The 22,516-nt window shown below is 35.6% G+C and overlaps 2 protein-coding genes across 2 annotated transcripts in view; both read right to left on the bottom strand.

Annotated features, from left to right (window-relative positions):
- LOC107596092 (KAT8 regulatory NSL complex subunit 1-like protein) lies at positions 1-16,384 on the bottom strand. Its single transcript, XM_016286710.1, has 16 exons — positions 16,314-16,384; positions 15,003-16,044; positions 11,742-11,883; positions 10,654-10,827; positions 10,411-10,535; positions 9,672-9,840; positions 7,746-7,863; positions 6,962-7,099; positions 3,245-3,391; positions 3,041-3,162; positions 2,758-2,879; positions 1,471-1,528; positions 1,267-1,373; positions 1,037-1,178; positions 894-955; positions 1-37 (listed from the first exon to the last, which is right to left on the bottom strand). The coding sequence occupies exons 2-16, from the start codon at positions 15,881-15,883 to the stop codon at positions 1-3; spliced, it is 2,544 nt and encodes an 847-aa protein (XP_016142196.1). The 5' UTR covers positions 15,884-16,044; positions 16,314-16,384.
- Positions 16,385-19,129: 2,745 nt separating this feature from the next.
- LOC107596091 (protein HEG-like) overlaps positions 19,130-22,516 on the bottom strand; it is a 12,011-nt gene continuing 8,624 nt past the window's right edge. The window contains exons 9-12 of the mRNA XM_016286709.1: positions 21,672-21,709; positions 21,385-21,472; positions 21,113-21,290; positions 19,130-20,572 (exon numbers count right to left, since the gene is read on the bottom strand). Of these exons, the coding sequence (XP_016142195.1) occupies positions 20,429-20,572; positions 21,113-21,290; positions 21,385-21,472; positions 21,672-21,709 (448 nt within the window). The 3' untranslated portion in view covers positions 19,130-20,428. The remainder of the gene's footprint in view (positions 20,573-21,112; positions 21,291-21,384; positions 21,473-21,671; positions 21,710-22,516) is intronic.

Here is a 22,516-nt window from a genome sequence, read left to right as displayed (position 1 = left end):
TTAAGAAGTGCAGTACCAGGGTGAAAAAGTCATTGAGCTAGAAGAAGGAAAGCAAGTGAGCTTATCTCATGGACAGCCAGTAACCTTGACCTCTACTTATAGCCAATTAGCCTTTCCCCAGTGAGTGTGGGCTGCTTGTGAGATGGCCTAATCAGCTTATTGCTGAAAGAGATCAAAGACTACACACACACACACACAATGCAATGCAATAGGTTGTTGGTAGGTAATAGGTCATTGACCTGTCAAAGTTTGACATACAGACTGGGAAGAATCATCAAGTAGTTTACAGTGTTTACAAGTAGTTTCCTGTTTTGTCCACTTCGCCACTAACAGGCTGTTTTCTTGGCCACCGCCGCCGCCATGTCGTGAAGGCGCTGTGTGCTTCGATGTGAAAGCGAAACTACTTTGTTTGGCCTTCCAAAAGAGGACAATATCTGCTTTGTCATGCCTAGAGCTGATCCGTGGTGGTAGCTGAGGAAATACTTCAACTTCGCGCTGTCGATCGCCGGATCGGCTTTCACCGTGGACGAAGCGGAGTCCAGCCCAGGGGCGTCACAATATGGTAAGGGACGTAACATTTCCGTCACACGTTTGAGGTATTCGGCCAATCACAACGCACTGGATAGCTGGCCAATCAGAGCACACCTCGCTTTTCAGAACGATGAGCTTTGTAAAAATCGACGCGTTTCAGAAAGGCGGGGCATAGAGGAGAAACAATAATGTACAGTATGTGGAAAATAATGTGTTTTTTGAACCTTAAACCGCATAAACAAATTTCATTACACCAAATACACAAAATAATGTTCTTTTTAGTAGCATCATATGACCCCTTTAAGACACAAGGAATGGAAATAAGGACGTACAATTAAAGAACACTCATATTTTGATCACACCTCAAGGCTTCCTCATCTTGACCAGTCAGGGGGAACGTACGTCTCCTCCATGGTTGCGTTGGCTACATAAGAGAGAAACAAATGAATACAAGCTTGATCATTTAATTATTTAATTTAATTTTTCACTACTAAGAAGGTTTTACCTCTTTTTCATCCACACTGGCTTCTGATGAATCTTCAGAAGTACTGAAGGTCCAGGTGAAGGGAACAGGAGAATGTACAGGTGGGTGGCAGTGAGCAGGATGGTCTCTCACAGATACAGAAGAGCAGATTTTCCTGGATGACCTGTGGAGAGAAAAAAATTCAGAAAATTTGTACTGGAGAATATATGTGCAATGATATAGCTTTAAAATAAACCAAAATACACACAGACCTGATCCTGTGTCTTCTGTCCTGATCCCAGTAGGACCAGCGTAGTTTCTCTCTACGCTCATAACTCTGGTGCCTCTGAAAGAAATCTTCATCTTCTATTGCTTCTGACTGAGAAAGATAAAGCCCATCACTCCACAACACCCTGCAACTGCTGACATTCACCATTTTTATGGCCTACAGAGAGTTTATCACAAAGCAAACCAACCATCCCTTCCTCTTGCTCATCCTCCTCGCTTTTCGATAAAATATCCACCTTTCGCCAACTGATGGGAGTAAAGACAACGGAATACAGGAAAGGGGAAAAAAACTAAAATTCAAACATGAATTCATCCACATCTTTATGCATCAGCCAAGTTACTGAAAGTGGCTCATTGACAATCTATCAAGCACTCTTATGGGTGGGCGGTAGAAGTAAAAGCTTACATCACAGTATTGATATATATCATTATATAGTTATTTCTCTCTGGCAATTCAATACAAAAATGGTTTGAATATAAAGCTGCTTAGAAATGCCTAGTTTTAGATAATCCAGTGAATTAAATCGTTTACAAATTAAATGTATTTTATTATTTTTTTTACTAAAATAACTAAAAATATGACTTAACGACAATTCTGATTTTATATATATACAAAAAAAAACGAAAACAAAACACTCAAAACAGTAAAACTACCATAATATTGGCACTCAGATACACTATCATTCAAAAGTTTCGGGTCAGAAATGTTATTTCATTTAATTAATAGTTTTATTCAGCAAGGATGCATTAAATTGATTGAAAGTGACAATAAAGATATTTATAATTTACAAAAGATTTCTATTTCAAATAAATGCTGTTCTTTTGAACTTTCTATTAATTGAAGAATCCTGAAAAAAAAAAGTATCAAAAAAATTAAGCAGCACAACTGTTTCCAACACAGACAATAGTAAGAAAGGTTTCTTTTGCCCCAAATCAGCTTATTAGAATGATTTCTGAAAGATTCAGCTTTGCTATCATAGGAATGAATAGTAAAATATATTAAAATAGAAAAAAATTAATTGTAATAACATTTTACAATTTTACTGTATTTTTTACCAAATAAATGTAGCCTTGATGAGCATAGGAAACTTCTTTTTAAAATACATTAAAAATCTTACTAACCACAAACTTTTTTTACAAGGTGAAAAAAATACAAAAAATTACTGACTTGGAAAGACAAAGAAAAGGAAGACAAGGAAAGGGAAGAAGAAATGAAGAAGACAACTGATTTGAAGGCAGTGGAAGATAAATTACACTAAGAAAAGTGATCATAAGCTGAATCCCTGCATTTGGAGTTATATAAAGGGGCACAGCATGTTCATTATGGGTTTATCATGATTTATGACAAAGAGGAATCAGTTCTCCTATTTAAGTACCAACCCCAAACTTTTGAACAGTAGTGTAGATCTACTGCAATATAAACAGGTACTAATGTCTCCCTGCTGTCATTGATGCAGTGTGAAAACAATCAATACCTGGGTGTCAAAATGTTCTTATAGTTAAGTCTTTCCACTTTCACTGATGAAAACAGAGACATAGGAACGACAATGTCATCAATGCTGAAAATACTCTCACAATTTCTCCTGCGCGATGAGAACTACAGTAAAAAAAAAGGGACAGTATATGATTATCTTTCTCAAAATGTTAACATTCAACTAGACAAACATTCCCTTCAAGGTAAGAAACATTTATCTCTGTTTTGATTCGCTCAAACTGAAATATACAGTATTTATCAACAGATTTGGCCAAAGGGCAGACCTGTGAGTTTCTCTGTTGTGTGGGTGTACAGTAAGAGACAGTCACATCCTCTGAAGATTCCTCCACCTGACTGTCATCACTCTGGGAGACCAGATCAGACTTGGGTGTAATACTGGAGATGTCTAGAACAAAGCAGTATTACTACCTTAAACATCTTTGGTGTATATAAGTGAAACACCAAGGGCAATTAAACACATGAAGTACCCATTGGCCTCTCAGAGCAGCGCCGCCTCCTCTTGCCCTCCCTGTAATCTGGACTCTGGTGGTCTCGGGTACGTGCCCATTGTATAGGAGTGCTCTCCCTTCTGTGCCTCTTCAAATGCCTCCCATTTTTGGGCTGATGACTGCAATCTGTAATCATTAATTATAGAACACTCTACTTATCAGAACAGGCATATTCATAAGAACAAAACAAATATGCATAAGTATGGATACACATGGAGTTTCACAAAACCTGTCAACACATCCAAGTCATTTCATCCAAAAATCAAATGAAAGTAAGATATATTGTATTTAGCATACAGAAAATTAAGCCTTTTTATGGCCATTCGTAATTGTTTCACATTGTAACATTTCTATTACAATTTACATAATGTATAAGAATTACATTCTATTAGTATAATGCAAAAAAAGATACATTAAAATAATTATTTAAAGTATTTTTCATACTGCCTTCAATTTTTCTGAATGAATTAAATACAAACTAGTCATGTGCATCTACTGAGAATCACCGTTGATAATATATTTATTTTAAGTACAACTATGAAATTATATAAATAATGCAAAAAAAACTTTATGATCCTCATATTTTTGGCTTCATTTAATTTTAAAAATATATTTTATTATTTATTTTGGGGGGTTGTTGTACTTGGACTCATCAACACACAGGAGCTAAAAAGTATCAAGGGTTATTTGAGATCGTATTAACAATATATATATATATAAAAAAAGAGGCAGTCATGGAAATCCTAAGGGGGCTACAAGACTACTAAATATTTTGGCTATAAATAATTTGACCCCACTGACAGGTCACTGGTGTGTGTGGTTGATAGATATATGCACTGTAGTGCCTTCAGGCTGGATTTGTGAGTTATGTGATTCGTGAGTCTGTGTTGATCTCCACTCATGGTCTGGAAGCTGGAGGACTGTGGATAAACCGCCTGAGCCACAGAGATAAACACAGACAATACACCACAAGACTATGACTAAACCCACCCAGCAGCCTACACACACACCTTACATCATCCCACACACTGGACTCTAGAAGAACTGACATTAAAAGATCATACACATCCAGGTGATGTAATGAAAAAAGGAATAGAGGGACCATGAGGTGATTGCGAAGAAAATATTCCTGGCATATTCATTTTCCATTCAGTGCTTTTGTAGTTCTTTTTTTGTAGTTCGTTCACTGACTCCAGGGGTGCTCCAAAGCACTGACAGAAAATCAACTAAACAGCATGAGGTGTGTTTTTGCTTTAGAAATGCGTACCACACTTCCATTCCACTGCAATCACTCACTCGCCCGCCCTGGCAATCTCTCTCTGTTAAGAATAGCATTGCTGCTTCAGGATCATTAGCCCCCCTAGTCAAACAATAACCAGCAGAGCAGAGAAGAGTGCCAGACCATTAATGATTGGGGCGGATGAGAGCATTAAAACTGTACAGCAGCTCTGCACTGAACATGGACATCACTGTGTATTTAAAAATACTGAGGACAGTAGTGCCTAAATGATTTTGGACAAACATACTGATTGTGATTGAAATCAATTAGGTTCATCTCAAATAGGTTAAGCTCAAAAAGTCAGTACATTTTTTTTATGTTTTTAAAAAAATCTCTTATACTCACCAAGGCTGCATTTCTTTGCAAAAATACAGCAAAAACAGTAATAATGTGAAATATTATTACAATTTAAAATAACTTTTTTCCATTTCAATATTTTATAATGTAAATTTTTCCTGTTATGACACAGCTGAATTTTCAGCAGCCATTACTCCAGTCTTCAATGTCACATGACCCTTCACAAATCATTCTAATATGCTGATTTGTTGCTCAAGAAACATTTTTTTTATTATTATCATCAATGCAGAAATCAGTTGTGCTGCTTAATATTTTAGTGGAAACAGTTATTTTTCTGGATTCTCTGATAAATAGAAAGTTCAAGAGAACAGCATTTAATTAAATAGATTTTTACAATGTAAAATTCTTTACTATCTTTATTAAGTGAATAAAAATATATAAATTATAATAAAACTATTTTTTAAATAATAAATAAATAGTTCATAAATGAAAACTTAAATCTAATAGAAATTTGACTAATACCTGATAATTATATTTGATGTGTATTATTATAAAAGTGTCTCATTATTAGCTTATTAAAATGCTAATAGCAAACTACTGAGAAAAACAATTTGAGTTTCTTTGTTTCGCACATGGTGTTTCTGCCCAATGTAGAGCTTCCCAAATCAGACACTTGTAGACACAAGTAGATCCATTTCAGTTAGGATGCTGCCTAAGAAGCAGATTTATACAAACACATTTATACAAAGCATACACACCTACATACAGTACATGTCTTCATTCATCCACACACACACAAATGCCATGAGATGACTTACGGAATAAAGACCGGGAAACTCTGCCTCTGGAGCTGAGACAGTGATGGGGACTGGTGCGCTCAGTTTTCAGGAGGAGAGATCGCTGAAGCAAACTTTCCTCAAACAGAGAATTTTGCAGATGGCAGGACAATGGAGTTTCTGATGGTTAGAGCAGACCAAGAGAAACCTCACTTATACGTATAACACAAACAAAAGTTCACTGTGGTGATATAAGTCTATGGTTATTTAGTATGGAAACATTTGCACATAAAGAACCAATTAAAATACCTTGTCCAAATGTCAAAACATTGGCAATTTGAATAAATGTCTGGATGTCATATTAAAGTATGAACTGAATGCTGAAGTTTTATACTGATGACAACCAAGGCTGATTTGAGCTTCCTACTCCAAATTCCTGCTGCTACATACAATCAGTAAGACAGCAGGAACGGCAAAAACATACTGATTGTGATTGAAATCAATTAGGTTCATCTCAAAAAGCCTGGAGTCAGTACATTTTTTTTATGTTTTTAAAAAAATCTCTTATACTCACCAAGGCTGCATTTCTTTGCAAAAATACAGCAAAAACAGTAATAATGTGAAATATTATTACAATTTAAAATAACTTTTTTCCATTTCAATATTTTATAATGTAAATTTTTCCTGTTATGACACAGCTGAATTTTCAGCAGCCATTACTCCAGTCTTCAATGTCACATGACCCTTCACAAATCATTCTAATATGCTGATTTGTTGCTCAAGAAACATTTTTTTTATTATTATCATCAATGCAGAAATCAGTTGTGCTGCTTAATATTTTAGTGGAAACAGTTATTTTTCTGGATTCTCTGATAAATAGAAAGTTCAAGAGAACAGCATTTAATTAAATAGATTTTTACAATGTAAAATTCTTTACTATCTTTATTAAGTGAATAAAAATATATAAATTATAATAAAACTATTTTTTAAATAATAAATAAATAGTTCATAAATGAAAACTTAAATCTAATAGAAATTTGACTAATACCTGATAATTATATTTGATGTGTATTATTATAAAAGTGTCTCATTATTAGCTTATTAAAATGCTAATAGCAAACTACTGAGAAAAACAATTTGAGTTTCTTTGTTTCGCACATGGTGTTTCTGCCCAATGTAGAGCTTCCCAAATCAGACACTTGTAGACACAAGTAGATCCATTTCAGTTAGGATGCTGCCTAAGAAGCAGATTTATACAAACACATTTATACAAAGCATACACACCTACATACAGTACATGTCTTCATTCATCCACACACACACAAATGCCATGAGATGACTTACGGAATAAAGACCGGGAAACTCTGCCTCTGGAGCTGAGACAGTGATGGGGACTGGTGCGCTCAGTTTTCAGGAGGAGAGATCGCTGAAGCAAACTTTCCTCAAACAGAGAATTTTGCAGATGGCAGGACAATGGAGTTTCTGATGGTTAGAGCAGACCAAGAGAAACCTCACTTATACGTATAACACAAACAAAAGTTCACTGTGGTGATATAAGTCTATGGTTATTTAGTATGGAAACATTTGCACATAAAGAACCAATTAAAATACCTTGTCCAAATGTCAAAACATTGGCAATTTGAATAAATGTCTGGATGTCATATTAAAGTATGAACTGAATGCTGAAGTTTTATACTGATGACAACCAAGGCTGATTTGAGCTTCCTACTCCAAATTCCTGCTGCTACATACAATCAGTAAGACAGCAGGAACGGCAAAATTTTGACATGCTGATGGAGTAACTGTCTGATATGAGATAATTTATTTAGACCATATTGAAATGAGCGATGAGCGATTAATGGATTGCTGTAATATTAACCATTAAGATCATAACATCCAATTACCTCAGCAAGAGTATGAACACTCTTCTACTGCTTAAATAAGCTATGAGCCAAAACCTACAGTAGTGAGCTGCCTACATAGGTAGCATTTTTAGGGCATTTAAAAGAGCATCACACGTATCCTTTGTCGAGAAGGCAGTCTACAATGCATTGCGACAGGATTTTAAAAAATCCATCCAAGATGGTAAAAGGCAGATTTTAAACATAATGCATTCATCTCTCTCTACCTGAGGAAAGTGATAGAGCGGGATGCATTTTGCCATCTGTTTTGTCTTTTCTGTGGAGACATGAAGGATCTGTGCACACAGATGCAGGATCACAAAGAGAATGGGAAGACTCCAGAACCTGTGGGAGAGAAAGACAGAGTGCATGTAACCAAAGTTATGGGTAAATGGGAAGAACACAAATCTTGCAAAGCATAATTACTAAACAAATGTCTCTTTCTGATGCTAAAGGCCTGATTTGCATCCAGAATCCAGTCTTGATTTGTCCAACTATGCGTTAAAACAAATAAAAAGCGGTGGATGTAAACAACTAAGTTAATAAAGGCCAAATCTATAACACGCAGTGCTCTGGGGAACCATTACGACATAAGAAATGCATGAAAAGGAAAATCATGGCAGCCAAAATCAGACATCTATAAGAATCATAAACGAGGTTAAAGGAAGTGAACCAGGCAGGCACCAGCTGGAAAACAGACTCAGAATGTGGTGTGAGTTATAGTGCAATGTGAAGAGGGCTGGTACACGCACAAATAACTGCTTTATTAAAAAGACTAACTCTGTACTCAGAATATTCTGTCATCATTTATTCACCCTTATGTTGTTCCAAACATATTTGATTTATTTTGCTAGGCTACAAACAGCTGCTTTTGCCAATAAGATTCAACGTGATTAATGTAAAAAAATAAAAGAACTAATAAATAAATACAACTGAATTAAAGTTTTATTTATATAAATAAAACAGAAAATTTTCCACACCATTTTTCAGTAAATGAAGGAAGACTGGTAAAATAATCACTATAATATTTAAATAATATTTAATTTTATTTAAAATGGTTCTTCATTTTATCTCGTCAGCCAATCGATACAACTACAATTTGGAATGTCTTGTTACATTGCACAACCCATTTTATTGTATGTGCTTGTCTTTTTTCAAGCTTAGCTGTCCTATGATTACAATATGCTAATATCATTGAATGGACAAGAGCAGTTAAAAAAATCTTATGTAAATGATGACAGAATTTTGTTCTGATTACTCTCCATTTGGCAAATGCATCTTCATCCCGGTGCTTCTAGGTTCAGATTGAAGTATACAGTATCTGAGTTACAGGTCCAGGCTGCTCATAGAGGGCACAGCAATTATAAAATTATCGTCATTTATGAAAGCACAGCTGGCCTGAGCACTGTGTGTTAGCAGTTCCCAAGGGAAAGGACAGAACAAAAGCTAAGTTATTCTTTCTGAACTCCACTGGGGGCTGTTGGGAAAAAAACACACACATACACATACACACATTTAGTGTAAATGTTGGACACAGCACTCAGCAGTACAAGTCCCACTAGTTCAGGCATTATCACATACAGCTGTGTTCTCCCTTTTTTACTCAAGCACATTATGCTGTTATGTCAGCAATCACTGTGAGACTGTAGTATGTAGACTATCATTCAAAAAGTTTGGATTTTTAAAGAAAGAAATTAATACTTTTATTCAGCAAGGATGTATTAAATTGATTCAACTTGCTTGCTAAATGTTTTTTTTTTACTTTCTATTCATCAACAAATCCTGAAAAAAGTATTGTTTCCACAAAAATATTAAGCAGCACAACTGTTGTCAACATTGATAATAATAATAAGAAATTATTTCTTAAGGATCATGTGAAGAGTGGGGTAATGGCTGCTGAAAAATCAACTTTGCATCACAGGAATAAATTACAGTTTTTAAACTTTGTTTTAAACAGAGAAAAGTTTTTAAAATTTTTATAATATTCCACAAAATTACAGTTTTTACTGTTACTTAAGCAAAGAAATGCAGCCTTGGTGAGCATTACAGACTTTCAACAGGATTGTATGGTATGCCATGCCAACTCATTATTTGATTAGAGTCCCGAAAGTTAAGACACTTTAACTTTAAGACGTTGGCTTAAAAATGCCAACCTGTTCTCTGTGAGACAGTGGGTCCATGACGAAAAGTCTAGGCTTGTGATAGGTCAGAAGGGGTCGCGTCCGGGCTGACATACAGGTGACGTCCACCTGAGGAAGGTACTGGCCTCTGTGACATGTTTGCTTCCTCTTCTGCCTGGCCTTGTGTAAACACTGTGGTCCACTGGGAACAAAGACACCCGTGTGTGTTACTTGGATGCAAAAGTAGGGATAAAATCTTCAGAAATCTGATCATATGACAAATAAAGAGAGCAAGTTTCACTGGTTCTCTTCTCCAATCAGACTTTTTCATCTTCCATCTTTCTAATTCTTCTCAATGTCTTTCTCACTTTTTCAGTTTTCCACTGGGCTGAATGATTCATCCTAACATTCATATAAGATTTACATAAATTTACACAATTATGAATCTGAATGAGAGCGCTTTTACAGCGCTGCAATGAATATGAAATGCATGAATGAAATCAAGACAGACTGCTTCCCCTCAGGTGTCTCTGGAGTTTACGTAAGACTAAGTAAAATGACCTATACTGCGTCAAAAAGTGACAAAACATTTTTCTCTAATGTGGAATATCCTTCTAACAATCTCCTTTCTTGAGCAATAAAAATCTAGCAACCAGTGCTTCAATAACAATTATGTAAATTAATCACAATTGCTATTCCTGTGAGATATTTAAGGTTCGTTTTAGCCTGTTGATGAGCTTGTAAGGCTTGTAGGTGCTTGTTTGCCTCTCACCCACTGTAAGCTGTTTTCTGTTGACCTCTCCAGCGATTGCAAGGTCCTTTAGACACAGGTGATGAGGAAGGAGAGGCACACAAAGATGGCATGAAGCTGTTTACAATCTGAGTCAGCTGGGCACTCTAAGCACATACAGAAACATGAATTAAATATGGTCAATTCAATCAATTTTAAATGAACAAAATACATTTTATCTTGTCTTATTTATGTTCTTGGCGCCTGTGGTTTTCTTTCGTTCACCTGTCTCTCAATGTTCCTCAGAAGGCGTGTGGGGCTGATGGGTTCCATATCTAGATCAGAGTGCAAATCTTGCATGTTCCCAGCTGTGAATGAAAGATCCATAGTCTCTGTCCACAAGGTGTGTTGAATCTGCCTGTCTGTCAGGGGCTGAGACACTGCCAAAATCACATGACCCTGGAGGACATGTTAGGGGCACATATATTAAAAAAATGTAAAACTGTTTGCATCCAGTTTAATTCATCAATTTGAATTTAATCTGAATTGAAGCAACAAATAGATTCAGAATTACTTATTATAAATTTAATTTAAGCAGAATTAAAATTTACTAAAATTAATCAAAGAAATTCATATACTGTAACTGTGTAAATGTGGTTCATCCTAATACATTTTATTATAATTTTTCAGTATGAACTACATTTCAAAATGTTTAATAAAACATTTTCATGACTAGTTCAAACAAAGCATATAAACATACTTTTAAAAAAAACTAAAAATGTACTATTTCAGCTGGTTGCCAAGAAAACAAAAACACAAAATAATGTTTAATTTAATTAATTTAATTTAATTTAATTTAATTAGTGCATTCTGGGAAATTAAGTGTGCTATATTTTATAAAGTGCATTTTATTTAATAAATTAATTTTGTAACTGTGGTAGAAGCACGCTTCATTTCTTAGATTGCTCCAAGTTACTCAATATATTATATAATCAATAGATTAAAATGCTGTTGACAATATGTATTTTTATAAATCTAAAACAAAAATGTGGTAATCAGCTTGATGAGCTTAATGCAACAATTAAAATATTGACTTTTTTTAAATTATTCCACATATTAGTAAAGAATATAGACAGAGTAAGTCAAAATTTATCATGTCATTGTTTATGTTTTGTAACAGCATTTATATTTTGACTGTTTGGACTAAAGAAATTCGTCTGTTGTGTGACTGTTACTGAATTGCAATTCAGTTAATTATTTTTCTCACATGAATTGAAAGAGAGCCCATTCTTAAATTCAGAATTTTGCCCCACAGTGCCAACAGCACAGCCCAATTTCCCTCCTAATCTATAGATGCTGTGTTATTTCTTTACCTTATTAGAGAGGATCTGCTGCCTGAGTTTTCCAAGCTGCTGAATCTGAGAGTCCAGATCAGACAGTCTCATCTGCAGCCACGTCCAGCGACTGCAGAGTTCAGCTCTGTCCTTCAGCCATCTCCACTCACAGACATGACAACTACCCTCCCACAAAGACAGGGACAGAAAAGGTCATTTAGCTGAGATTTTATCCAAAGTGACTTACAGTACATTCCTCCAGGAGCAATCATGGTAAAATGTTTGGAAAACCGGTGTATGATTCTTAACTTGCTCATCTTTATTTAATGCCTCAAGGGTGTCCAGACCAAATAATATCACTGCATAAACTCTTTATTGCATTGCATATATTTCAGAGCTAACTAAGCAGACACTGAACCTCTGCTAAAGTTTTGGGTTTTTTCAGAATTAAGTGACCACAACTTAACCACTTCAAAACGTGAACATCTGTGAAATGAAAGAGAGTACTGACGTCAAAGGTGCTGCTCTCGACTGGCTGAGATCCTAATCTCAGTCCACAAAAAGCCCCCTAAGCAATTCGGTGGGCAAAGCCAGATAACTCACTTAAAACCTTATAGCAATGTTCTCATATCCAGCTTCTCCAGAGAATCCAGAGCAATGGCCACCGGCTTGAAACTCTGATGAGATGCAAAAATTGACATATGGAAAAGTCACTGAAACTATGTTGTCATGGCCTGACGAGAGGCAGAGCCAACAACCACAGCTGGCTGCGACCAAGACTAAAGGGCATTCACTTTTACAGCAATTTGCAGCAACAAAGTAATCGGAAGTTATTCATTTTCAATGACAATTGTTGATTTGAGGCAACTTGAGTGTAATGGAACAAAGTTTAACATAGTTCAGGGTTATTATATTTAATTAAAACCAAAACCATAAAGCATTTTCGTTACTTAGAATAAAATATATAAATATACTTAAAAAAAAACTAAAAATCTATATTATTTCAGCTAGTTGCCAAGAAATTTTTTTTTCTACTAAAGTAAATAGAACTAAAATAAAAAAACTACATATATTTAAAAAATATATTCATACTGTATATATTCATATATATAGCCTATATATATATAGCCTATATATATATATATATATATTCAGTGGTGTGAAAAAGTGTTGGCCCCCTTCCTGATTTCTTATTTTTTTGCATGTTTGTCACACTTTAATGTTTCAGATCATCAAACAAATTTAAATATTACACAAAGATAATGCAAGTAAATACAAAATGCAGTTTTTAAATGATGATTTCATTTATTAAGAGAAAAAAGCTGTCCAGACCTACGTGGCCCTACGTGAAAAATATATTGCCCCCTCCTGTTAAATCATGAAAGAACTGCAATTAACCACATTATTTTAGAAAGCTGAGTTAAATTTCACTAGCCACACACAGGCCTGATTACTGCCAGAGCTGTTGAATCAAGAAATCGCTTAAATAGAACCTGTCTGACAAAGTGAAGCATGCTTAAAGAGCAACACATCATGCCACAATCTAAAGAGATTCAAGAACAGATGAGAATCAAAACAGTTGTAATCATTTAAAAACTGCATTTTGTATTTACTTGCATTATCTTTGTGTAATATTAAAATTTGTCTGATGATCTGAATCTTTTAAATGTGACAAATATGCAAAAAAATTTAAAAACAAGAGGGGGGCCAACACTTTTTCACACCACTGTATATATATACTCAAGTACTCAAGTCATTGCATGTATAAACACCATTTTTTATGTATTTTGTTTTGATAGACAGGACAAAAAATGAGCTTATCGTCATTGACCCATATCATTTGTGACAGCACTTAATACTGCATGGGCAAAATTCAGCACACACCCAAAATGTGCTCCCCCTGCCAACCTCAATTCCTGAACCCCATAAAACCTTTGTAGCCCTTAGCTTTGTGCTTATGTAGAATTATTTTTAAAAAAAGATACATTTTTTACAGACTCCTTGTCCCTTCCTTCTTGACAAGTCTCTCAATAACATTCCTATTGAATGAGGGATTTTAATGATTCTACTAAAAAGCACTCCAATAAATCATTCCCATTTACTAGGAGTTTCCTGAAAGATACACAGCAAAATCCCCAGAGTTAAATCAACTCTGCTCAGAGTACATATTGTCCCAATTTACAGAGTGCTAAAGTAACACTGAAGCCGAGTTAAAGTTAATGGGATAATTAAGCAATTATTTAATTGATGAGTGAGCATTATTAAAGAAAACCCGCTGTTAACAATGTTGAAGATGAACAGCTACTGCTCAGGCTTTTAGACATGAAAACGTATCACATAATCCTCAACAGTGGTAACTCTGCTTCAGTGTTACTATAACACTCTGTAGATTGGAACAATATGTACTCTGAGCAGAGTTGATTTAACTCTGGGGATTTTGGTGTGTAGCCTATCCCCTTCAAAGATGTGTATTTTGAGAGATGTTCTCGCATCATATGCTGCGATCTTACAGCATAAGTGCAGAGTGGGCGAACAAATCACAGAGAGGGACATGAAAGCTCTGATCTACGGGCTGGTGAAGGGCGGCCTGATCTCTATTTATTTACTCATCCCAGGGAAAGGAGAGTGCAGCTGTCTGCTTCAGTGTGGCTGCACAGAATCAGAATCGGAGGACAAGCCAGCCGCACATGAACACACTAGATAAAAATCTTCAACCTGGGGGAGAAATATGGTGACAATTTCTCAACAGCTGTGTACTGAATAGAGTGCCTCTGTTATGTGAGCAAAGATCCTAAAGAAAAATACAACACTGCCAGAGCCAAATGCTTCCTCTCTCCATCTTCTATGGGGCTGTTTGTTTTCCCAAACTTGTTGTTACGCTCCCTCTGTTCTTGCCAAAGACTCACGGCTAGTCATTAAAAGTTCTTTACTGCCTGGCAACTACTAATTCACCTATTTCAAGATCTCACCCAATGTTGTTTTTTATTTTATTTTGAAGCTACAGAGAGTCTTATGTTTTGTTTATAACCTCCAAGCATTGCGACTTGCATACTGTCTATTGTATAGAAAGAGCTGTGTGATGTTCAACATTTTCCCTATTGTGTTCTATCGAAAAAACAAAAGCATAGAGGTTTAGAATAACTTGTAAATACAGTAAATAATGGTCAAATTTAGATTTTTGGCTGACCCATTCTGTTAATGTCTTACATTAAGGTTAATTTCTTCCCATGTGTCAACACTCACCTTGATTAGAAGGTCAACATTAATTAAGAAGACCATTCAAAATCACATCATACTCACTGTGAATCCACTGAGGTCCCTTTGGCATCTTCCTGGTCCCACTCCTCATCTGAGCTGCTTACGGTGGCGTCTGAGTCCAGAGCCTCCAGCACTCCATGCAGAACAGCTTGACCATTGTGTGCTAAATTCTGCAAATCTCTGGATTTCAGAGGTTGCCCATGTGCTTGAGGGTACTGGGGGTTTCTTATAAGAGCCTGCTCTGCTTCCTGCATCTCTACACCATTAAACGTCTCAAAAAGACACTCTGGTGTCATGGGGATCTTGGGGGAATGGCGTGCTTCAAGAAGTTCCTTCTTCAAACCATCCAGTTGGTGGCTATAGTGCCTAGAAGCATGTTCACCGAGCATCGCCAGCACCCTCTGTTGTAAATGACTGGCTCGATTTGCCAATGAAATGTGCTGGGAGAGATGCCACAATGACTGAATCATCAGTCCTTCCTTTAGTTCCTCCATAGTTCTAACCAGTGTTTGGTTTAAAGCATTGTTCTTCCTGCTGTGTGAAAGTGATTTGGTGCCAGCTTGGCAATCTCTTGTAGAACAACCATGTTGCAGAGGTGTGAGGTTGTGACTGGGCTCGACCCCGTCTTGTCCTTTGTCTTCAAGTGTGGGCATGAAACACATTTGTGAAGCACCAGCACCAGCAGGAGTACCTGGTGAGTTTCTGTTCAAGGAGAGAAGGGTGAGTAATGGCTCTGGGCTTGACAGCAGAAAGGCTTTGGGATGTGAATCCTGGAACAAAGGCGATAGGAGCATCTCCGGGAGCTGAGGAGAACCTTTAGAGGACAGGAGATCCAGATGCACCATGGAAGGGAGGTTCTGCCAAATCATTTGTCCAAAACTATTATCCACATCCAAACCTAGTGCAACACCGCTGCAGTCCATATTTCCACACAAAGCAGAGGATGAAATCTGGATTTAATTACTTTTGATCTGATGTTTGGATAAAAGATGGACTCATTCCCTATCCCCGTCCTGGGACTGATGGATATAACCTCCGATCCAGAGCTTAAACGTCACCTGAAACTGTGACTTAAGCGACAGATCTGTTAAAGACGCCGAATATTATAACAGATACATATGATATGACAGATACAAGCGATATGACTGTGAGAAAGTGAATAATGTTTTTGATATTCTCTAACTTTATCAATAACAATCGTAATTTAAGACGATCTGTCTAATTATATTAGAAACCTGATGAACAACTGAAGATATCTGTAAACGGATAGACTACAACTATTTGTCGCTCACGCGATAAGCGTAACGTTATGAAAATAACGGCAGAATTGGACAAATAACGTCATCATCTCACCTTTAACAGCCGCTCATTTCAACAACAAAAACCGCACAGTCCAGAAATAGACGATCATCAATAAACGACCCATAAACATCTTCAAGTAATAAAAAATAGATTTTTTCAGTTTTGTGAGCAGATATCGACGGATCCCGTCCGATTTTCCTTCACACCGCAGAATAGCCGCAACCGGAGAACATAGAGAGAGAGAGAGAGAGAGAGAGAGAGAGAGAGCTGGTTGTTATGTAGGCTACTCTGTTACTTTTATTGGACGCAGCTACAAATAGGCTACATTAAAATAGCTTTACATAGGCCTAAGCTAAATCTAATATTCACCTAAACGTATTTCTATTATACATACATATAAAAAAATACTGAGTAGGCCTTTTTTTTTTCTAGCCACCTTTAGTTTCACTTTTCTTTTCTTTTAATATTTAGTTATCCAGGCACTTCGCATGTGCTCGGTTGTTGATAACGTGCTAGTTTTTGTGACTGCAGTCATGAAGGTATCAATCAGCCATGACATGATATTTGAGGCAAAGTTTTTAACTGTCAGGAGAAAATATTATTGCACATATTTCCTATGCACATAGTATACTATTTAACAATGATAGTAGGCTATACTTTATGATTTCTAAAGGAAATAACCCAGATTTGAGCTCTGCAGTTCCTGGTAACGTCCCACCTCTGGATACCAAACATTTTTTTCTTTCTGGTTGACTGAAGAAGGGGGGTTGTCCTGAGAGCTGCTCTCAATGTTTGCTTTGCTTTTTTCTTGTATAGGCATGAAACGCAGGGCGTTTCAAGAACGATAACGAGTTGGAACGCTTCAGCTGCTCTGAACATAAGTTGATTGTAATATGCATTCAGTCCACCAGGTGGGACTGCAACAACTGAGTTAAGAGCTGAAACAACAAGGTCAAGTCACTAATAACTAATGATCTTATAACTTATGCACATATATTTCTATAAGCGTGCCACATGTCACCTGAAACAATAACTGAATAAAATATATAAAAGGTTTTCTTTCTTAAGAAAACTTGTAGTACGTAGGCAAATAAAAATACACAATTTGATTATTTATACATTTATCTTTTTTTTCAGTCTAGTTTTCATATAATTGCACTTCTCAATGTCTTCTCATATGTTTTGTATAATTTAAAACTATTGGCAATGTCAGAATGATAACATTATGCTAAGAAAAACTGTGAAGTATTGATTACAAAGAATAAATACATTACACACACATGAATAACCCTGAATAGAGTACAACCAAAGTCCCTTTAAGGTATCCTATAGTCTTTGGTACGACATAACAGTAAGCCATGTCTGAATTTCTACAGTGCATTTGCATTATATAGAATGTATATTTCTGAATAATCACCACATAAATTCAAATCAAAACTATTTGAAGCAAAAATAAATAAATTTTTAAAAATGAACACATGAATATTCAATCTATAATAAATGTATTTACTGTTTTTACCCTTTTGCATAGAGGAAAAGTGAGTTTGTGGTTTGCAAATGTCAACACATAATTTCATGTCCATTCAAATTAATGCAAATGATGTTCTTATACATAAATGGTGTTCTGACATTTAACCATTTAAACCACAAGTCATTTTAAATATTTATTTTGACTGTAAATCATGCCTATATTCATGAACTATAAATTAGTTCATGCCCATGAAAACATTTTATATCCACCCACACTTCAGAATATTTATAGACCGATTTAGTTTGAGTGCTGTCCCAACAAAGCTCATATAATTGCACTTCTCAATGTCTTCTCATATGTTTTATATAATTTAAAACTATTGGCAATGTCAGAATGATAACATTATGCTAAGAAAAACTGTGAAGTATTGATTACAAAGAATAAATACATTACACACACATGAATAACCCTGAATAGAGTACAACCAAAGTCCCTTTAAGGTCTCCTATAGTCTTTGGTACGACATAACAGTAAGCCATGTCTGAATTTCTACAGTGCATTTGCATTATACAGAATGTATATTTCTGAATAATCACCACATAAATTCAAATCAAAACTATTTGAAGCAAAAATAAATAAATTTTTAAAAATGAACACATGAATATTCAATCTATAATAAATGTATTTACTGTTTTTACCCTTTTGCATAGAGGAAAAGTGAGTTTGTGGTTTGCAAATGTCAACACATAATTTCATGTCCATTCAAATTAATGCAAATGATGTTCTTATACATAAATGGTGTTCTGACATTTAACCATTTAAACCACAAGTCATTTTAAATATTTATTTTGACTGTAAATCATGCCTATATTCATGAACTATAAATTAGTTCATGCCCATGAAAACATTTTATATCCACCCACACTTCAGAATATTTATAGACCGATTTAGTTTGAGTGCTGTCCCAACAAAGCTTCCCTTTAAATCATGCTGTCAGAAGTGACATAGCCTAAATTGACTGATTAGGGAAGAGGTCATTTCAGGGTTTGTAGTTTTCTAACAATAGTTTTAGCCATTAGGCAGAATTTTGACTGACCAACACCTAAAAGGATAGTTGCTTCAAAAGAGTAGTGCCATGTCAGAGAAAAACAAATGACAAATATCCAAATATAAAGATCCTTCATCATGTTTACATTTTAGAACTTTAGAAAAGGCCAAAAGGTTGTCAAAGATAAGCTCAGTCTTTTAAGGCTGGGTTTAGTGAAGGGTCAGATGTCACTTTTGAGTAAGTAATTGTTTCAAATTCAAGAAATTAACAATTACAACAAACACAAACATAAGAAATCAAACTTTATTTCTCTATTATTTTACAATACAATTCTGACTACAACGCCAGATTCAAGTGTCCATCCACAGAGGAGGGGGAAAATGCTAATGAGAAAAGCAGTCTCTGATATTAAAGGTTACAAATAAAGCACATCTCACAAGAACACACATTAGATCAAATAAAACGGACACCTGGAACCAGGTCAAGTCCGTCTCATGCACCACCAAGCATCCATACAAACACATTGGAGGTCCTCAGATAATACTACAGTATCTTTATCTGAAACACAAAACTTAAATAAAATAAATTAGGAAACAGACAAGGCAGCACTACGTTTTATGATTATTACGGTTGTTCAAACAAACGGTAATACCTTGTGGCAATATTTGCTACATTTCACACGAATGCTGCATCCAGTAATATTGTGTTTCAATGTCCTACCAGCTTTCACACAGGTTTAATTCTCCAGCGTAAATCTCACATTTCTCAGATAAAGCATTAAAGGGATGGTTTACCCCAAAAATTTAATAATGGCCTCATATTGTTCCAAATACATTTTTGTAACACGGAGCAAAAGAGGTGATGTTTTAAATGATGTTCACACTGCTCTATTCCATACAATGTGGGACCAGTGAATGGGGACCAGCGGCTGTTAAGCTCCAAAAAGCACCATAAAACATCCTGATAATGGTCAATAAGACTTATGCAGTATAATCCATGTCTTCTGAATCTATATGTTATGAGAAAGAGTCTGAAAAGATTTTATAGTTAAGACAAGAGCAGCTTTGACATTATTTTCAGGTATTTTCAGGTGAGTACATGATACCAGAATTTTCATTTTGGAGTGAACTATCCCTTTAACCAACTTTTGATTAACATACACAAACAGACATCTAGATACCCCATCACTCACAAAACTCAGTACAAACAAGTTGGGTACATTATTCCAAGTATAAATATGATACATTTATGGCTTTTTCCATTTGAGATAATATCTGTTTGAGTTCATAGTGCAAACTTTTATAATATAATAGTTATACTGTAGCTCAGGCATCTTATGCGTTATTCTAAATTCACTGACTTCCACTTAAGTATAAACACTCTGCGAGGAGCTACGAGAACATCAGTTCATCAGCTCCACACCAGAAACTAATGTCTTACTGTGGGACTGTTCAAATGCTAAATTGACCCCGACAGGCCTCTGTGGCTTTCTTCCAGTCTCGCAGATAATGGTCTTTTCCTGCCAGCTCATTTTCACATTCAAAGGCCTTTAGTGGTCAGTATTCAGCTCCAAGATCTGCGACAGGTCCAACCATACAGAGAGAGCTTATATGCAGTATCAAATTGCACACCTGCTGAGTAAGGCTGTCAGAAGTAGTCCCTTCGCCGTGAATCATCGCTTATGAAGGAAGGGTTCCACTGAGCTGGGTAGATGCAGGAATGCCTCGAACCGGGGAGGCCGGAGAACGGATACAGACCATTACGTTCCAGGTCAGAGTTCCTCAATGCAGGCTTAAAGAGAGAATAGTACATAGTCACATATTAGCTAATCATGTGGAAAATTAACCAATTCAGTATGTTGCATGGCCATGTGAAGTGTTTTTTTATTATTTATTTATATTTAAACATCATGAGACTATGGAAGCTTATTTCCGCCACGGAATTTAAAAATGTTAATGGTTATTGCAACTTTTTAATCTCACAATTCAGAATTTTTTTCCCCCTCACAACTGCACGTTTATTCTCATAATTTAGACTTTTTTTCATGAGTTTCAAACTTTTTCTCTCAGTTTCTGAGAAATATAAATTCGAGACAGAATGTGAGATGTTAATTGCAAGTTAACATCAACAACACAACTGCGAGGAAAAAGTCTGAATTGTGAAATTTAAACTCAGAACTGTGAGGGGAAAAAACTCTGAATTGTGAAAAAAAAAAGTCCAATTACCTTTTTTATTCCATGGCGGAGCTTCAATATTAGACAAATTCAAAAACCAAAGCCTCCATAAATGCTCATTTCTGGCATTATAATATGAATTAATATGATCGCACACCGAGTAATAAATGTCTGTCATTTGCAGGAGATTTTTGGTACTGCCGTTCTCCTGCATCTCAATAGTCTCTCGGCCCCACTCCATAGACACACGATTACTCTTAGGAAACTCTGCGTAGGGCGACATCTGAAGGTCTCCACTTTTGAAAATGATTTTGTTGATGTCATTTTTGTCCTTTCTGAGAATGCAACAAACAAAAATATTTTTGAGACATTTTTGTAGTTTAAAATTTCCCAAGATATTTATCTGTTGCATATATATCATTAGCTTACTTGCAGCAGGTGACTACAAGGGCAATGACGACAATCAACAGAAGAGCTCCTCCAGCAGGAGAGACCACCACGGCTATCAGCTTATAGACTATTAACCAAGATCATTTTAGTGACAAAGTTCTTTTATTTATTGACAAGTCTGAAAATAATACAATTTAACTGAATGATACATTTTCCACGAGCTTTATATATCACACCGCTAAATAATTAAGTTATAAAATAAAGCTAATTTTAAAGATTTTATAAATAAAAATAAAAATGTAAATTAAAAGAAAATAAAATCTTACAATTATTGCAGTTGAAACCTCCAAATCCAAACATGCACCTGAGGAAGTTAAAAAGAAGTTAAAAACATATGTGACCCTGGACCACAAAACCAGTCATAAGGGTCAATTTTGTGAAATTGAGATTTATACATCATCTGAAAGCTGGAAAAATAAACTTTCCATTGATGTATGGTTTGTTAGTATAGGACAATATTTGGCCGAGAGACAACTATTTGAGAATCTGGAATCTGAGGGTGCAAAAAAAACGAAATACTGAGAAAATCGCCTTTAAAGTTGTCCAAATGAAGTTCACAGCAATGCATATTACTAATCAAAAATTACGTTTTGATATATTTACGGTAGGAAATTTACAAAATATCTTCATGGAACATGATCTTTACTTAATATCCTAATGATTGTTGGCATAAAAGAAAAATCGAGCATTTTGACCCATACAATGTTTTTTTTTTGGTTATTGCTAAAAAATATACCCAAGCGACTTAAGACTGGTTTTGTGGTCCAGGGTCACATATGTACAAAACAAATACTAATACACAATACCAGACAAAATGTTGGACAAAATGAACTAAACTTGTTTCCCATGATCTTAAAAAGCTTTTGATCTAAAGGCTTATGCCTGAAAGTGGAAATGGATGAGTTGGACCGGATAGTGAAGGAAAGCAGCCAACATGCAACAAGCATGCCCAGCATAAATCGGAACTCCTTCAAAACTGTTTAAAAAGCATCTCAGGTGGCACCTCATGAAGTTGAGAGAATGCCCAGGGTGGTTAAAGCTGTAACGAGTGGCTATGTTGAAGAAGCTAAAAACAGGGTTTTTATCGTTAACTAAAACTAAAACCATAAAA

The sequence above is a fragment of the Sinocyclocheilus grahami genome, unplaced genomic scaffold (assembly GCF_001515645.1).
Source record: "Sinocyclocheilus grahami isolate Dianchi unplaced genomic scaffold, SAMN03320097.WGS_v1.1 scaffold214.1, whole genome shotgun sequence".
NCBI lineage: Eukaryota > Metazoa > Chordata > Actinopteri > Cypriniformes > Cyprinidae > Sinocyclocheilus > Sinocyclocheilus grahami.
This window is presented reverse-complemented; position numbering and strand designations above follow the sequence as displayed.

Coding starts and splice junctions, on each gene's coding strand:
- LOC107596092 (XM_016286710.1), bottom strand. CDS start 15,883: ATGGACTGCAGCGGTGTTGCACTAGGTTTGGATGTGGATAATAGTTTT. Junction 7,864..9,671: donor CACTGTCTCACAGAGAACAG/GTTGGCATTTTT, acceptor TCTCTCCCACAG/GTTCTGGAGTCTTCCCATTC. Junction 38..893: donor CAAGATGAGGAAGCCTTGAG/GTGTGATCAAAA, acceptor TCCTTCTTCTAG/CTCAATGACTTTTTCACCCT.